General features: G+C 49.8%; 1 protein-coding gene across 1 annotated transcript in view; it reads right to left on the bottom strand.

The window, feature by feature from the left end:
* The window catches only part of MFI2 (antigen p97 (melanoma associated) identified by monoclonal antibodies 133.2 and 96.5), a 41,821-nt gene extending 30,193 nt beyond the window's left edge, over positions 1–11,628 (bottom strand). Inside the window, exons 1-6 of the mRNA XM_006884286.1 lie at positions 11,577–11,628; positions 9,654–9,808; positions 7,808–7,907; positions 4,364–4,546; positions 2,007–2,163; positions 641–708 (exon numbers count right to left, since the gene is read on the bottom strand). Coding sequence (XP_006884348.1) covers positions 641–708; positions 2,007–2,163; positions 4,364–4,546; positions 7,808–7,907; positions 9,654–9,808; positions 11,577–11,625 — 712 coding nt within the window. The 5' untranslated portion in view covers positions 11,626–11,628. The remainder of the gene's footprint in view (positions 1–640; positions 709–2,006; positions 2,164–4,363; positions 4,547–7,807; positions 7,908–9,653; positions 9,809–11,576) is intronic.
* Positions 11,629–18,885: the final 7,257 nt, after the last annotated feature.

The following is an 18,885-nucleotide window of genomic DNA, read 5'->3' as shown; positions in this document are numbered from 1 at the left end:
GATAGGGAATGGCAAAGGACACACCGACAAAGGAGATTAATCAGAACTGACTTTGACAAGCACTGTGGCAATTGGACAATTAAAACAGACACTCGGATGGCGGGGAAGAAGAACAAACTGGGGAGCAGCGTAGAGAGAATGGTGCAGCAAGGAAGGAACGAAAACCCAAAATCCCTGTAAAATGTTCATTAAAACTAATAAAATTTAATAAAAAAAAAATGGAACCCAGTTTCCAAGTAGAATTCTCAGATGGTGCAAATTGTTACTTGTTTGACAACCCAAGAGTTACAGGTCTAAGTCCTTCTGAAGATGTCTGAAAATAAAGACCTGGAGATAGACTTCTGAAAAACCTGCCACTGAGAAGCCTGGGGAGCCTCGTCCCCCACAACACATATGGGCTGTCAAGAGTCAGAAATGTCCTGACCAACAGCTGGTCAATCTGTAAGTGAGAACAGAATCTGATGCCCGGCACACACAGCCCCTCAGCTCTGCTGTGCCCACACAGAACTGCAGTTTGGAAGCCTGAAGCCCACAGCAGAGAAGACTCGCCTGCAGACAGGACCTCTAGTTCACAAAGTGAGGGGCGTATCTGGGTCACCCAGAGGATTCTAGCCTCCCTGAGCCAGTGCACCCCACTCACCGTCCGTGTTCTCCAGCACCGTGCTGTGCTTCACGAAGGCCACGTCCCCGGCCCCTTCGGCCAGGCACCTGTAAGGGGAAACCAGTGAGCTGGGTGGGGCTGAGCTCCCCTGCACCCCTACCCCATCTGGGGATCACGGCTCCACGGCCCTACAACGCTGGGTCTACTCCCTGGAAGCTGTGGGGCTCTGCCTAGTGGTGTACCCTTGGTCAACCTGAGTCTTCATCTATCAAGTGGGGACAGCAGAGCACCGACCCACCCTCTGCCTTGGGGTGCTGTGGGGTATTCTATCACCAGCTCTTATCTTTGGCTGCTTTAACACTCAGGGTACTGTGAAGATATTCTGCCCTGAGGTATTGGACAAGAAGGCATTTTTGTGACATTCTAAAAAATTCTAAATGGAAGTTGTTATGTAGCCCTGAGTGGCAAATGGTTCATAGCTGACCCTCCAGCAGGTTTTCAGAGACAGTAAATCACACAAAAATAGTCTTTTCTCATGGTGGTGGACTCAAACTGCTTGCCTTTGGGCTGGCAATACAACTCCTTACCACTAGGCCATCAGAGGTCCTCTGTGTCTATATGTGTCCTCTGTACTTGATTGTCCAGTGAGGGAGGGAGGACCCTGTGCAGAGGGGCTGTCTGTTTTTGTTTTTGGGGGGCAGCTGGCAGGCAGGGTTTGGACTGGAAGGACACTGTCAGCAGGAACAGTCTGAGAACACCGGGAGACAAAGTGAGCAGGCTTCCGGCTACGACTGAGGGACTGAGGACTGCTTCTTTTCTCTGTGCCAGAACCTTCCGTTACAGGCTCACACCCTGCAATGTGGGGCACCGGCTGAGTCCCCCTCCCAGACCAGAACATTGAGTCCTGGTTGGATGAGGGTCCAGAAGATTCGATTCTAATCCCTGCTTGCTTGTCACCTCACTTGGGGGCCCATGGAACTGCCCACAAGTCCTCGTGCATCCAGGAGAGCTTGCCTAGACTACCCACCTGAGCTGGGGGAGAGGCAAAACTGGCTTGGGGGGTCCTGTCACTCCATCTCAGACCTCCTGCAGGTCTGAGACACTCCTGTGGGGACATGGGATTGGCTGAGGAGGCTTTTTTCCGTTTTCTCCTCTCTGAGTCCTCCTCTTGCTAAATATACCAAACATGTTGATTTTATGAGCACGTCAACGCTGGCATAGTCCGGCTAGATGTTTTGAAACTCACCAAAGGTACATGAAGTGCATAAAGGGTGCTTTGACGAGAAGTGGCTGTCTGGGCCGCGGCCCCTGTGCTAGCTCTCTAGATGGGAAGGTGTTTTTCCTGGCTCCGGAGCCCTGGGTGCCTGCCCCTGACTCCCAGAGGCCCCATCCACAGCCCACTCACCGGAAGGCCCCACTGTAGCTGTAGTATCTCTCCAAGGGGCTCTTGTCACACACACCCTCCCCGGAGGAGTCTCCCCGGCACAGGCGGCAGAGGGACTCAGAGTAACTGGTCTCTCCTGCCCCTGGGACGCAGCTGCCCCCAAAATAGTCACTGACCGCTGCAGAAAGGAGGCAAAGAAAGGTCAGTCAGATGCCCGTACATCACCTGGCTTGGACAGTGAGCGGTCAGGCTGACTAACAGGGTCCAGGCCTTTCTGAGAACGACCTCATCTTCTGGCTGCAGGCAGGAAAATGCTGGGGCATTGTCAAAGTCACCACAGACCCTCCTGCAGTCTGGAGAGCTTGAGCCAAGGGTAGAGACCAGCCCGGGGGGAGGGGTGTCCCCTGTCAGCCCTTCTACAGGTCTGAAACATTGCTGATTCCCACTGCAGGATGGGGACATGTTTGACCAGGTTTGTGATTTCCAAGATGGAATCCCACAAATAGCAGTGGAGGTCTGGGAGGGATTATCACTTAAACAATGTCTCAGGGAACAAAACATTAACCAGAAAATCACCACAGAGGGCAACAAAATAGGAGCTGAAAACCGTGGAGGGTTTCATTTCAAGTCAGTGATGTGTAGTTAGTAAAAGCACAGACAGCATAATCAGGTGAGCATAATTTCGATGGGAAAGTCTGCTGTTAGGGACCTCTCCAAAGTACTGAAGGGCAATGGTGTCACTCTAGAGATTAAGGTATGCCTGATAAAAGCCATGGTCTTTGCAATCACTTTCTATGCATCAGAGAGATGGACACTGACTAGGAAGGATAGGAGGAGAATTGATGCCTTTGAGCTGTGGTGCTGGAGAAGAGTATTGAGAGTACCATGGACTACCAAGAAAACAAACAGATTCATCCTGGAGAGGGTTAAACTGGGCTGCTCCTTGGAGGCAAGGATTCTGAAGCTTCGTCTGACACACTTTGGCCAGGTTGGAGAAGGACATCATGCTTGGGAAGGTGGAGGAACAGTGCAGGAGAAGACTCTCTATGAGGTGGATTGATTCAGTGACTGGAGTAATGAGACTAAGTATGTCAGAGACAGTGCACTTGGCACAGGACAGAGCAGGGTTTACGACTGTTGTACATAGGGTCGCTATGAGTCATAGGCAACTAAATGGCACATAACAACAACAATTGATTTGATAGGTAACATTCAAAACCTGTACAGGGGAGCAGGGGGGCATTTGAGCAGCAGAGAGTTGGTAAGGAGGTCAGGGTCTGCTGGCATGACTGGCCGGGCACCCCTGCCAGCCCTGGGGTGAGTCCACGCCCTTGGCAAATATTTTTCCATGGTGCAAACAATGAGTAAGACGCAGCCTGCCAGGCAGTACTTCTCAAAGGCGAGCCAGCTTTCCTGGCTTTTTTGGGTCTCCAGCCAGGGTTGTGGTTAGTAAGTGTGCCAAGTGACGGCGTCAACCATTACACCTGGCCCCCACCTGAGAGGACGAGGCTGCTGTGGACTGTGCTGGTTTACGTGACTGGTTGGGGTGTCTCTGAACCCAGCACCCCTTCCTGTCAGGGCTCAGTGGGCGCCGGGCGTGTGTGTGTACACACACGTGCACGGGTGTTCATGCACGTTCATATATGCTCACACACACGTGCTCGTGTGAAGGGGCGTGTGTATGCAGCCGTGGACACTTGTGCACGTGTATCACATGAGCATGGGCGCCAAGTCAAAACACTTTCTGATCCTGGAAAGCAGAGGACCAGTTTCTGCAAACAGCCCTGGGCACCGGCTCTGCACCAGGTGAGAACCACTCCAAGGCGGTTCCTGTCTCCACACCTGGTTGGACCCTGCACCTGGCTGTGCCCTGTGGGACATGTGATGAGCGATCCAGAAGCCTGTGCCCTCAGTTGTTTCCATTAGGTGCTGTCGAGTCGAGTATGACTCACAGTGACCTTACGTACAACAGACCCGAACCCTGTCCGATCCTGTGCCATCCTCTCCATCTCTGCTACACTGGAGCCCACTGCTGCAGTCACTATGCCAATCCATGCTTGACAGGGTCTTCCTCTCTTATACTGACCCTCCCCTCTTCTAAGCATGAGATCCTTTTTCAAGGAATAGCCTTTCTTAGTAGCATGTCCAAAGTATGAGAGACGGGGTAGCCAAGCAAAAATCCAAATGGTTACAATAAGGAGGATGAGGGTCAAAGGCAGAGGGGAGGATACTACCAAGGGCTGCTTGCTAAGGACCATTTCCCAGGGCGTAGGACTCCGCTGCCCCTTCAAGGGAGTGAGGGGGAGGAGAGGGGAAACCAGAGCCCTAGACAAGCTCCAGGTCCTGGGAGGACGACTTCCTGAGCTGCCAGGCCTCACCTTTGAGAACATCACAGCCCATCACCGAGAGGCGGCCGCTCTCCACCAGGTAGCCCACCGGCACATTCCAGCCCACTGTCCGGTTGATGCCCGTGTGGCAGGACCTCACGCCTTTCAGGGAGTTGATAGTCACGTGGGAGCTTCTCTTGACCACAGCCACGGCGTAATAGGAGGTGCCAACTTCTGGAAGGTGAGGAGACGAGAGAGAGGTGGTGAGGGAGGAGCCTCAAGGGAAGATGAGGCCTGGTCTGGGACAGGCAGGGGGGAAAAGATGTGTGTGTGTGTGTGTGTGTGTGTGTGTGTGTGTGTGTGATGTATGTGTACGTGTGTGTGCACACAAGTGTGCAGAAATAACATGTGTGTGGTGTTCTAGGTACAGAGAGAGCAAGAGAACATGATAGTAAGACCTTAACAACCTGTTGCCTCAAGCAGTAAATCATATTTTGGATATTATTAGCTCATTTATTAATTTTTCCTCTTTCCTTATCAAGCCAGCCAACACATACACACACACACACACCCCCTTCAGGTTGACTCTGACCTGCAGTGGCCCTGCAGGGCAGAGGAGAACTGCCCCATAGGGTTTCTGTGAACGCTGTAACCTTCACAGACTCAGACTTGCCCTATCTCTCTCCCTTGTTGCAATTCTGAGTATGAACCACCAACTCTTCCGTTAGCGCTCAAGCACTTTAGCCACTGGGTCACCAGGGCTTCTAGCCAGCACTTAGCTGGGTCTAAACAAGTCCACCTCAGGGGTGGGGGACTCTGTAGATAGACAGGAAGCGGAAGTTGCTGGAACGTCTTTTACTTTGCAGGGAGTAGGTCCTTAGGTGAACATGGAGGGTTTGAGGGCATGGCAGAGTGATTTGTGGGGAGCGGGGCAGCTGGGGAGGGCAGAGGGAAGCAGGGCAGGTACTTGGCTCAGACTCGAAACATGGAGGTCTCAGGGCTGGCGTGGAGAGAAAGAACTCTGCACTCCTCAATCATTCCAGCATCCTGGAGGGAGGGAGGGTGCCCAGGCTTGAGAGAGATCCGCCAGGGCCCAATGTGGCCCACAAAGGGCCATACAGAGGAGACTCATCCACAGAGCCGGGGACCAGCATTTCTGCCTCACTCACTCTCACCCCTGCCCCAGGGTCTTGCTAATGCTGCTCCGGTCAGTGGGATTCCCTACGACTGAAATGAGGCCAAGTTCTAGCAAACAGAACCTCTGCCGTTTCTTGCACACGTGGGGCTGGTACCTGCCAACCCACGCAGCTCTGCCTGTACCACCCTCTGACGCACCTCAAGGGCTCCTTTTAATTTCCTGAAAACACCAACTCTTTTTCACTTGGGGCCTTTGTCCATGTAACACTGTCCTTCTGTTCTTTGTATGACTAATGCCTGACTGAGAGGCTTCCTCCTCAGAGAAGCCACCCACAAGTGTCATGTCAGGATGATTTTCTTTCACCCACCACAACTGGACCCATAGTTAATGTGTTTGTTTACCATTTGATTCTCACTCCTTGAGGGTAGGCATTGCTTTAAGCCCATGACGGCTATGCAGTAGGTGCTCTATATATGTGTTGAATTCATTAGTAGGGAGAGTTGAAAAAAAAAACAAAATAAAGAGGGAGAGGTGTATTTGGGGTCCAGGAGACAGAGCTGTTCCTGGCTTAGAGCGAAAGGCTGTGTGATCTGAAAGGTTTCACTCGTGTCATCTGACATTCATTCAGCCAGTTACCAGCTAATGCCTTCTGCAAGTGTAGTGCTGGGAACCACAGGATTTTCAGACATGAGGGCCTGGCCCACTGTAGGAAGTTGTTATTGGGTGCCGCTGAGTCATAGCTGAACCTCCAGTGGGTGGGTTTTCAGAGGCAGTGAACTGCACAGCGGAGCACCTGGTGGATTTGAACCTCTTGCCTTTGAGGTGACACAGACCCTTATCACTTTGCCCCTGAGCTCCCTTCACTGTAGTGAAAAGAAGGAAACAAGAGAAACAGTGAGACCCTTTGCTTTTTGGAGTTTGGCTGGGGTGGGGAGTCAAGGGAATTCCTTGGAGGAGGTGACAGGAGAGCTGGACTACACAGAGGGGGAACCCAGAAAAGGTGGGGGAACAACCTGAGTCGGGGGCATGCTAGTTCAGGGACTGGCGGAGTTGCCTGAATAACTACCACGTATGAATTGAGTTTTTACACACTATGGAGGGGCAGGGGTACTCTCCTCACTTCACAGGGGAGGGTCTTGGTAGAGGTTGTCTGGGGGTAACAGAACCAGGAAGCAGCATCACTAGGATTTGTTCCTGCTCGGCTGAGCTCTGCAGCTCCCGGTCACTGAACTCCGCCGCTCTCCAGACCCTTGTCCCAGTCCAAGCTGCTGTCTGACCATGGGGGTGTGTTAGGGATTAATCTGTGTCTGCGCAGAAGACTTGCTGAAGTCCTAACCCCCCACTGATGGTCATGACCTTGTTTGAAGGAATAGAATTCTTCTTTGCAGATGTTATCAGTGAATGAAGTGACCCCTCCTGAGTGGTATCTTATAAATTAGGAGAACAGTTAAGGCAAGAGAGGCCCACACACAGAGGAGAGACAGACGTGAGCATCTCTCCACAAGCCAAGGAATGCCAGGAAACACCCAGGGCTGCAGAAACTGGGGAAGACAAGGAAAGAGCTTCCCCAAGAACCAACCCACAGACCTGCCAATGACCTGAACCAATCAACAGCCCTGTCAATGCCTGGAACTAATCAATAGCCTTGCCCATGCCCAGAACTAATCAATAACCCTTCCAATGACCTGAACCAGTCAACATTCCTGGCAATACCCTGAACCAATCAATAATCATGCCAAGGCCCTGAACCAATCAATAACCCTGACAATGCCTTGAACCAATCACTAGCCCTCCCAATTCCCTGAACTAATCAATAGCTCTGCCAATAACTTGAACCAATCAGTAGCCTTCCCAATACCCTGAAGCAATCAATAGCCCTGTCAGTGCTCTGAATCAGAACTATAAGAAAGTAGATTTCTGTTCTTTGAAACATTTTGCTGTCATTTTGCTATGTCTGCCCCAGGCAACGAAAGCAGGGCACCGGTGTTTATGTTTACGGGAGCGCCTGCAGGCAGAGCTCTGAGCAGGGCACTCTTGGCACCTCGTGCAGACAGTGACACACTGGGCTCCATGCCCAGCATCACAGCTTGGGGCACAGGCAACCCCTCAGCAAGAGTCCAATGGGCACACGTCAGGGGCCACAGGCTTTCCACACCAAGGACAGACTCAGTGCCTTTGGTGTCCTGTCCCTTTGATGTTGGAGAAGGACCTGCGGTGCATCAGAGGATTTGTCTGGCCTGGGAATTTGGGGACTGCTCTCTGGGCTCTCAGACCAGACCTGGAGGTGAGGTGAGTCCAGCAAGGAGAGATGGGGTGTGGGTTCCTGTCCCCTCCCCTCCTCTTCCCCACGCTCTTACCTTGATCATACACTTCACCCACCACTGGTTTCAGGCCGTGCTCCTTCCCTGCCTCGTAAATGGCACCTCCATCCAGGGTGATGGCATCGGCCTCCTGGGCCTGGTGGAAACATGATGGTCACTCCTGCTTTGCCCAGGTTCACCCCCTCAGCAAGGGGTCTGGGGACACTTACAGTCCCTTGAAGCTGTGCAGGTCTGCACTGGGATTACTCACGGGGCTGAGGAGTTCTGTATTTACTCAGCCCTGACGCCCAAGACCCTGCAAGGTTCCCCTTTCTTTCCCCCAGACCCAGCAGTCTCCCCATTCATACGCCCAACGTGACCTCTCTTCTGCACTCAACTTGGGTTTTGTTTGGTTGGGTTTTTTATTAATGATTTGTTTTATGGACGGTATGAATAGTTAACCTACTTGGCGGCTAACCAAAAGGCTGGAAGTTCAAGCCAAACCAGAGGCACCTCGGAAGAAAGGCCTGGTGATCTACTGCCAGAAACTTACATCCTGAGAACCCTGAGAAGCACATTTCTGCTCTGACACTCATGGCACTATCATGAGTTGAAACTGTCATGAGAGCAATTAGTTTGGTAACAGATACACCCAAACCCAGCCCGCGGCTGTCAACTGACTCCTGGAACTCACCTCCCCCAGGTCTTCTGAGGCTGTAAATCTCTAGGGGAGAGAGCCCACCCTTTGTTCATGGTTGTTCATTGCTATTGAGTTGGAATCGACTCAGAGCTGACCCTTTGGCAGGTTTTCAGGGGCCATAAATTGGGAGAAGACTGTACATCTTTCTCACATGGAGCAGCTGTGTATCCAAACTGCTGATCTTTTAATTAATTAGTAGGCCCAAAATAAAACTTCTATATGTCCAGGGCTCCTTATCCAATGGTACGAAATTCTATCTACAGAAACGTGTCTTCCTCATTGTCCCCAGTTCCTCAGCGCCCTGCTTTCAGAGCTGATCTGTTTCTTGGGTTTTCTTCTTAATATTGCCTATGCTTAGGGGAGCTCTGATGTTGTAGCAAGGTGTTGTGCTGCCAACCCAAAGGTACACAGTTTGAATCCACTGGAGACTCAGAGGGAGAAAGATGGCCAATCTCCTTCTGAAAAAGTGATACAGCCTCTGAATATCCACTGGAGGGTCAGCTGTGAGTCAGTTCAGACCTGGCTGCATGTAACAGCAACACCGTCTCTGCATACTAAATCCTATAACCTGGTTTTTCTTCCTTTCTATTTTTAAACACAAATAACGTTTTATCAGTGTGTTGTGGAGGCCATGGGCAATATAAGGAATCTTGGCCCTCACATTTCTGACCAGACTGGATTGGATTGGGTCAGAGTTGGACTGATGCTAGGACTTCCCACCATGCCTTGTCCCATCTCTGAAAATCTGTGCCTGTTGGCAGCTCTCCTGTCACTCTGCCCTGCTCCCCCATCTCATCTGGACTCTCTAGCCTCTGCCCCTCCTTCCTCAGAAGCCAAACAAGGCCTGTTCTGGAAAACCCCACAGCAGAGTGGGTGACCTCTGTGGGCCACTAAAGGTCACTGTGTCTGTCCCCTTCCTCCATGGAGCAGGTCATGTCCCCTTCTGGCAGGCGTTGCAGCAGGAAAAGCCATCTCTCCAACCTGTTGCCCACTGGCGCCCATCTGAGCAGCGGCCCTGCCCGAGGCCTCCCACCGCCTGGCCCGGGCTCCTTCGGGAACAAGCTGGCCCTTGTTGCTGGGAACTCAGGAGATCCTATCGGCCAGTGCTGGCAGGGGCATGGCTGCCGCCTTTCCCTGTGAATGGGGCTTTTGTGCGTGCTTCCTGACTCAGAGCCCTCCTGTCTGGGAAGGGAGCGGACTCACCGAGATGAGCTGGACGCAGTGGTCAGTTGAGACGCCCTGGACGCAGAGGAGGGAGGGCTGGATGCCCGCTTCCTGGAAGGCCTTGCTCATGTCGTTGCATTTCTGCTGCTCAGGGTCTGAGGTGGTGCACCACCGCACCTCCATCCCACTGAGTGCTGCGGGAAGTTGGGGGGTCAGGATCTAGAATCCACAGCTGCCATCACAGAGTGCAGCCTGGATACTGCTGCAATCAAGCCCTTTATTGCTCACACGCCTTCCTCAACCTGGACACTCGGAGAAGTGTCACACCTAGAGGAACGGCCGGCTCCTGGCTAAGCTGTGTGCAGGGTGATGTGTATTCCGGGGCTCAGGGCTGCTCAGACTGACAGGCAGGGGTCAGGTGGGCCTTGATGGAGGAGAGAGAGGGTCTCCAGGGCTGGAAGGAGCCTGGCTGGAGAGTCCTCGCTCCTCCTGGAAGGCTTCGCTCTTCCTGCAGGACCCAATTCCCTCACCCAGCAGTGTGCTGGGCCCTCCGTGAATGGTGATCGTGAGAATGAGAAGTGGGTGCTGCTATGCTGAAGAGCCTTGCACCCTCTGGGTCTACATCTCTGCAAATGCCCCTCAGTGGACCATAGCCAGGCCACGGCCAAGGGAGGGCTGCCCGTGCAGGGGAGGGGAGACACTGGGGAGCCAGCAGGTGGGGGGCCAAGTTCTCATCTCTCCTGCTTCGAGGAATTTCCACGGCCTCTCTGAGCCAATTTCTTATCTGAGAAAGAGAGGTAAGGAAACCCACCTGGCGTGTCAAGTAAACCTGTCAAAGTCATGTTGCTAGGAGGGGCTATTTCTCGGAAAGGGACATCATGCTTGGAAAGGTGGAGGGTCACCAAAGAGAAGACCCTCAGTGAGATGGATTGACACAGTGACTGCATGGGCGCAAGCGTGTCAGAGATGGCACAGGAGAGGACAGGGTTCAGATCTGTTATTCACTCAACGACACCTAACAACAACAACATGGAACGTCCAAGACACATAGTTCTTCAGTGGATTTTTGCCTCCGTTGGTTGGGACCCTCTTGGGTCTTGTGATCTGTCCAGGTCAGAGTCCCAGAGAGTGCAGGGCGAGGAGGCCCAGTGGAAGGGCACACGCTTCCCAGGGCTGATGAGCTTGCAAACTTGAGCTGAGAGCCACTCACCTGGCTCAGCCCAGGGTGGAGAAAGAGGCCTATGTGGGGCGTTGGGATCAGTTTCCAAGTTTCAGGGGCTTCTGGAACCAGGTTACCCTCTCATGGCAACTTGCCCCAGGTTGCAGGTCCTTCCACAGCCTCCCTCCCAGCCTACCGCCCTCTTCTATAGCCCTGGGGAACACCCTGCAAAGAAAAACGACACATTGTCCAGCTCACCAAGAAGGCAGCCCTGGAGGGCAGCTGTGGGCCTGGGACCATAGAATGGTGGGTTTATATTTCACCTTAATGCAGAATGCAGTACTGAGTCCCGTGGCTGCCAATCGCAATCCCTGTGAGTCGCTTCCAGAGCCCCACCTCAAGTCCCATCTCCCCAGGAAGGAAGGCAGTGCTAACTGGGCAGCATTCTCAACCCCTCTTCCAAATCATTTCCACAAAACTCCATGAACCCTGCTTACCTCCCTGCCAGGAGGGAGCTCGGAGCAGAATCGAGTTTCCATCCCGCTAAACAACAGTGCACTAAGTGACTGAACCACACCAAAGCTTCTGTCTCCGTTAGAAACTCCATTTTTGCAAGGTCTGGCCCAATGCTGCCTCCTCCAAGAAGTCCTCCCGCCTGTGCCCCCAGGTTGCTCTAACCCACTCAGTGTTGGGTCCTGATAACGGTCCTCGTGGGCCGCTGGAGACACCCTTCCTGTGCCCCCTGCTCCTCCGGGCTGCAGAGCGAGCCCCGGGTCCCCCCCTACGCCTGCTCCGGGCCTCACCTGTGAACAGAGTCAGAAAGAGCCACAGGGCCGAGCTCGAGCTCCGCATGGCGCCGTCCAGGGCTGAGTTCAGGTCCAAGTGCAAATGCGTTAGCAGTGGCGGCCCTTCTCCTCCCTCGCTCGAGCCCGCGGGGCGTATTTAAGGGCAGCCTGGGCAGCGTCCACGCCCCTCGCGCCCACCCCACCCAGGCTGGACACCTGAGCCGCCCGACGGACATTGGCTTCCGCTCTGGCGCCCCCTGCTGGCGCCCCGTGCGTGGTGGCGCCGGGTTCAGCGGTGGGACCCGGGCGCGCCCAGCGGGCGCCTCCCCAAGACGCAGGCCCACGGTGCCTGCCCTGGGACCGAGCGTGGCTGTTCTGAAGCCCCGACCCCTCTTCATGCCCTAGAAAAATCCCAAATATTTTGTGCAACTGAAGAGAGGTGAGGATGGTGCAGGATCCAGCAGAGTTACTTTCTGTTTGTTGTAGTCAGAGTCAGAGCCCACCCAATGGCACCGAATAACAAAAGCAGCAGAGTGTAATCTGATATGCTGGTGTTGTAGGTGGGTGTTGTCAAGTCCCTTATGACTCACAGCGACCCTATGAACAACAGTTCTGAACCCTGCCCTACCCAAGACCATCCTCATCATCTCTGACATCCTTGACCAATTGTTACAGTCACTGTAACAATCCAACTTATCGCGGGTCTTCCTCTCCTTCGCTGACCCTCCACTTTCCCAAATATGATATCTTCCCCCCCACCCCCCCAGGACTGGCTTCTCTAACAACATACATAAAGTGTGTGAGAGAAAGTTTCACCATCCTTGCCTCGAAGGAACACTCAGATTTCACTTTCTCTGGAACATATTTGTTTGTTCTTTTGGCAGTCCGTGGGATATTCAACTGGAATATATGAAAAAGAATGTGGCATCAGGATGGAAGGAAGACTCAGTCACAACCTGCGTTATGCAGATGACACAACCTAACTTGCTCAACGTGAAGAGAACTTGAAGCACTTGCTGCAGAAGGCCAAAGCCTATATAGCCTTCAGTATGGATTACTTCTCAACATCAAGAAAACAAAAATCCTCATTGCTGGGCCAATAGACAGCGACATTATAGAGAAAAGATTGAAGGTGTCAGTGGTTTCATCTGGCATGGGTCTATAATCAATACTTTTGGTCCAACCATCAGGAAATCAGAACAAGAATTGCATAGGGAAAATCTGTCAAGGACCTCTCCAAAGGGTTTGATAATGCAGTTTGAAGACTAAGGTGTACCTGATGCAGACCATGGTTTATTTGGTTTTTCCCCCAGTTACTTTTCAACTTGATAGAGACCACTACATTTAGAAACAGGGATAGTTCAGCTTCAGATACTAGTAATAACACAGCATACTTGTTCTGAATGCAAAAATTCATTGTAATCCAGTTGAAACAATTCATAGCTGATCCTTCAGATGGTGGTCAAAGGCTGTAAATGATATTGGAAGAGATCTTTCTATATGGAGCCAGCGGCTGGATTCAAACCACCAGCGAGGCAAGTCCTTTGGATTAGCAGTATAACTCCCCATGCATCAGGCTGCCAGAACTCCCCCACAGCCACAGAGGTCAGGATTCCAGAACCCAAATTAGTGGGAGGCTGGAAAGTCATTTAATTTATCCACCCTTCAAGGACACAAAGATAAGGTTGGGGGGGGAAAAAAAGATGGGATTGCAGAGTGATCAACTGATTGGCTAGATACAGCCTTGCTGGGGAGAAGCTGCCGTGAGTGCAGGCTCCTCTGGGACTGGAGAGGACTTGCCCAGGGTTAATGGGCACCACACTAGCTCATCTCATCATGCTTTGGAAGATCAGAAGAGGACTGAAGAGTGTAAGGAGAAGGAAGAAGAAAAGGACAAACAGGTAGAGAGAGAAGAGGAGGAAGGGCATGAACAAGGAACTGAAAGGAGGCTGACTTTGCTAGGCTGGTCACTAACAAAATGTGGACCTCGGACCAGGAGCATCAGCAGCACCAGGGAACTGGAGATTGTGCCGTTTCAGGCCTCACCTCAGACCACTGTGTTAGAAACTCTGGGGATGGAGCAGCAAACTTCTCTGGATTCTGTTGCACAGCCCAGTTTGAGGATGGTGTGTGTCCTAGACAGACCAGAGCAGCAGTTCCGCTGTGGGTTGCTTTTAGGTCATGGACACTGGACTATAGAGATCGTTACTGGGCTGCCTTCCTCCAATTCTAGCCTCGTCTTGGTTCCCACCACCCTCAGGAATACCCAGAACCAGATCCTTTCTTCTCTAGGGTAAGCTGTAAGAATACTGCATGAGAGAGCAAAGGGGCACTTGCCTCTGCATTTGTCATCTCTAAGTCTGTCTGCCCCTAGGCAAGGACTCCCAGGTTCCTCCAGTTATGCTGCCAGTGAGCAGTATCCAGAAGCACGTGTCTGACAGTGATGTCGTATTAGACTTAGTTAGAGTCCTTCCTCCCAGCCTCTCATGAGGGGTGGGGAATAGGGAGAAGCTGACCACAGCCAGACATTCAGGCCGCTGCCTTGATGTGGGAATCCCTGCCACCTGTGTCTTTATATCTGCGTGCTTGCTTGTCTTTATGGTTTGCTCTCAAAGGTATCACTGGTCTGTCAGTTCTTGTTGGGGGAGTGGCTTTGCATGTTGCTGTTCTTAATAGATGTGTATATGTTTGCTTATCTATCATCTGCTATTTTGGGTTCAGCGCTTGTCTGTCAGATGCTGTACCAAACTGGAGCTTCAAGATTAAGATAGACCAGGAAGAAAGATTGGTCATCCATTTCTGAAATAAAAGGCCTTGGAAAACCATGTGAACAATAGAGCACACTTAGATTATTCGATATAGCACACTAGAGGCTGGGCCTTCATATTGGAAGACACAAAAAATGAGGAGGAATGGTTGCAAACATTCACTTATGATTGGAACATTGAACATACTGTTGTTGTTGTTGTTGTTATGTGCCGTCGAGTCGCCTGCGACTCATAGCGACCCTATGTACAACAGCCCTAAACTCTGCTCTGTCCTGTGCCAATCTTATTGTCTCTGATACACATACTCCCAATTACCCCAGTCACTGAATCAATCCATCTCATAGAGGGCCTTCCTCTCCTGCGCTGTCCCTCCACCCTCCCAAGCATGATGTCCCTCTCCAAGGACCTGTCTCTCCTCATAACATGTAAGGAAGAAATGGAACTCATAAATATTGAACATACTAAGTAAGAATATAGGAAAATTGGACATTGTTAAAGAAATGAAACACATAAATATTGACACACTAGGCATTAGCAAACCCAGATGGATTGGCATTGGCCACTCTGAATCAGACAATTACATGTTCTACTATGAAAAAGTGGAAAAAAATGGGGCTAAATTCATAGTAAAAAAGACCAGTTTTAGATTCACCCTAAAGTACAATGTTGTGACAGGATACTACCTCTATACATATACAGAAGTCCTTTCTCCATACATTTTCAATCTACATGCTGAACATGTAACTCGATAGACCAGGTTTTATCAAGAAGAATGTGGCATCAGGCTTGAGGAAAATTCATAAACAACCTGCATTATGCAGATGATACTTTGCTTGGTGAAACGGGAAGGGACTTGAAGCACTTGCTGGAGAAGACCAAGGACTGCAGCCTTGATACAGATTGCATCCCAACATCAAAAAAACAAGAATCTTCACCACCAGGCCAATAAGCAGCATCATGATAAGTGGGAAAAGATTGAAGTCGTTAACGATTTCTTCTTGCTTGGATCTACAATTAACACCCTTGGTACCAGAAGTCAAGAAATAAAAAGATGAATTGCATTTAGAAAATCTGCTGTCAAGAATCACTACAGTGTGCTTAAGAGCAGTGATTTAAGTTTAAAGACTAGGATGTGCCTAATCCAGGTCATGCTCTTTTCAATTGCTGGCTATGCATCAGAGAGCTGGACAATGACTAAGGAAGACAGAAGATGAATTGATGCCTTTGGGCTGTGGTGCTGGAACAGAGTACTTAACATACCATGTACCACGAAGAGAACAAACAAGTATGTCCTGGATGGGGTGAAACCAGGTTGCTCTTTGGAGACAAAGATTTTGAAACTCTATCTCAGACTCACTTTGGGCATGTTGTCAGCAGAGACCAGTTCTTGGAAAAGGACATCATGCTTGGGAGGGTAGAAAGTCAGTGGAGGAGAAGACGACTCTAAGTGAGATGGATTGAAATAGTGACTGTGGCAATTGGATTAGGTGTGTCAGAGACAGTGAGGTTGTCTCAGGATAGGGCAAGGTTCAGAGTCGCTGTTCGTAGGGTCTCCATGAGTAATAGTCGACTCAACAGCATAGGACAACAACAACCTGAAGAACAAATCCTTCTTTGAAGAAGTGCAGCCAGCTTGCTCCTGAGAGGTGAGAGTGACAAGGATTTGTCTCGTGCACTTTTTAAAAAATTGTCTTTCTTCTTTACACATGCTAGATTTTATAGGGACGTTTCCTTCCTGAGTTGCATTTCATTTTCAGGGTTTCACCTAGTAAAATGATTGTATGATTTCTAAATCCAAGCGACCGTCCTCTTGAAACTGATGGCTATTTGAAAAGTTAGTTAGCTCAGACAAATTGTATCCTTGGGAACCTCTGGGTATTTTTGGGTCTGGCTTGGGGCTTCTTGAGATACAAATATATGTTTAGTGAATGACTTTGGAGGGAATTAGACATAGCATATGGATATTTGTGAGGAAAGAGAAGCTTTGGGAAAACAGCAAAGCTCAGATAGTCAATCCCCAAGTGGGAAACACACTTAGGTTGGGAGAGATCTGAATTCTATCTTGGGATATGTACTTCAGACATGTTATCAGGAGGGATCAGAAGCTGGAGAAGGACATCATGTTTGGTAAAGTGTCAGCCGGAAAGAGAAATATCCTCAGTGAGATGGGTAGACAGTGGCCATGAGAACGGTTCAAACATAACAATGATGGTGAAGATGGTGCAGGCTTTGTTCTTTGCATAGAGTCTGTATGAACTGGAACTGACTGGATAACACCTAACAATAACTACAATACGGTCATGATGCCTATGACCTAGAACCAGTGTAAGCAACTTTAATTCTGGGGGTAGGGTAAACTTGACAGGGTTGACATGAGCAGAAAAACTTCAGAATGGTGAATATTTGCAGCAGCGAATACACTATCTGAGGATGTTACACTCTTACATCTCATGATGACACCACCCATGTCATCATTAATCATGACTGATTGGTTATTGCATTTGAATATGTATGCTGAGAATAATGGAATGTTAACAGTGAGCGAGTCGCAGGTGACTCGACGGCACATAACAACAACAACAACAACAACAGTGAGCAATTTTTGTGCATGAACTTTTATGCTTTTTAAAAAGTACTTTTCCTTGGAAGTTGGAGTTAAGGGAAGTCTGCTCATTTGGGCTCCATGTTATTCTGTGTGTAGGCTTTGCAAAGGCCATCTGTCTTCCTCACTATGTGTACATGCCTCCGAGCCTGTACTATTCTTTATATAACTCAGAACTGATTTGGGTTTTTGTGGCTTAGTGGTAAGAAACTGTGCAGCAATATTAAAGGCACGCGGTTTGAATCCACCAGCTGCTCCGTGGGAGAAGAACGGACAATCTCCTCCCATGAGATTTACTGTCTCTGAAAACCCACTAGAGGGTCAGATATGGTTCGGTTCTGACTCTACGGTACATGGCAACAACAACAATTCTACACCAGTATGACCTCTGCTGATTGAACCCATAACATCACATTGCATGTGGAAGGTGGCCTCGTTAGAAGAGATTGCAGCCACAGGCATGCTGTTAGGTGCTGTTTAGCTGATTTCGACTCCTAGCTAGCCCATGTGACAGACTGGAACTGCCCCATAGAGTTTTCTAGGCTGTCGCCTAAGCCTTGGACCAAATGAAACAATAAAAGCTTTTTGCAACAGCTGAAAAAAAAATTACATGCGTCAGAACTGACTTGATGGTAACGGGTTTGATGCATTTTGGTTGAATCTTTAGGGGAGCATATCACAGGTCTTTCTTCCAGAAGTTACTGATTGGGTTCACTTCGATTAGCAGCAGAGCTTTTAACTGTTACATCACTAGGGCTACTTCTGAAAGGAAAAGAGTTAAGCTTCCAACACATATTTTGTGAGAACACAATTCACTCCATTACAGACACTCAGTTCAGAAGGAAAGAGAAGAGAGTTTGCTCATGAAACATTGAAGATCAAGGGGAAGTTTTAATAAAATAGTAGACATTTGATTACACAGTCAGTGCACAAGTAACTGGTCCTGGAAGAAGGAGACTGAAGATTCAGAAAAGAGGAATAACTGAAGAAGGGACAAATGAGAAGATAAGTAGGACAAGCAGAGACGACAATTTTGAAAGGAGAGGAGACAGTGACTCTTCCTTGAAGCTGTCAAAGAACATGTATGGGAAGGGTCCAAACTGCCCCAAGCCTACTTTTGAGTGCAAGTCCCTCTACAATGAGCTCGGTTCTGGCCTGACGCCAACTGTGCTGCATTATCAGTCCTCCTTCTCACGGGCACAATCCTCCAGGCTGCCAAGATCGCCTGAGACAGTGGCTGCAAGACTGGGTGTTTTCTGATCACTTGTTGACTAACTGACTTCAAATTCAGGGGTTTCTACTGTCCTTCAAGACATCCACAAATTTGGAAACTCCTAAGACACTGATTTTTCTAACCAACTGGCTATCAGATTGAAGGTTCCCGCTGCCCCCCTGAAACAGTTGACTGAACTTAAGGAAGTATTTTATTTATTCTTATCATTTTATTATAGCAAAAAGGATATAAATCATGATCTGCGTAAAAAAGAGGTGCACACAGGAGAGATATAAATCATGATCTGCGTAAAAAAGAGGTGCACACAGGAGAGTCCCCAGTGACGTTTATTCCACGTCCCCAAGGACCCACCACTCTTGCAGTGCGTTGATGTCTAAGACCAACCAGGAAGCTCAGTGGAACTCCAGGGTTCACAGTTTTCACTGGGTCTCAGTAGGCATGCGTGATTGATTTAATCATTGGCCAAGTAATTGAACTCAATCCCCAGCTCCTTTTGAGGTTGGGCTGATGTCACATGGTAGATTTTTTTCTGAAACAACATGTCTCTAATCTCAGTCATTTTGTTGGCATAAACTCTCAGGTGTAGACTGAAGTAGCAGGAACATTCTAATTACTCAGCAAATTAAAAGGGTTCAGAAGTTACCTCCTAGAAACTATAAGAGAATATACAAATTTTGGGTTATAGTAATGCAATCCACATCCCCTAGTTCAGTTAATTATTTT

The sequence above is a fragment of the Elephantulus edwardii genome, unplaced genomic scaffold (assembly GCF_000299155.1).
Source record: "Elephantulus edwardii isolate Elephantulus edwardi_28Jun2011 unplaced genomic scaffold, EleEdw1.0 scaffold00032, whole genome shotgun sequence".
Classification (NCBI taxonomy): Eukaryota; Metazoa; Chordata; class Mammalia; order Macroscelidea; family Macroscelididae; genus Elephantulus; species Elephantulus edwardii.
Note: the sequence above shows the minus strand (reverse complement) of the source record. Positions and strands in the feature narration are given on the sequence as shown.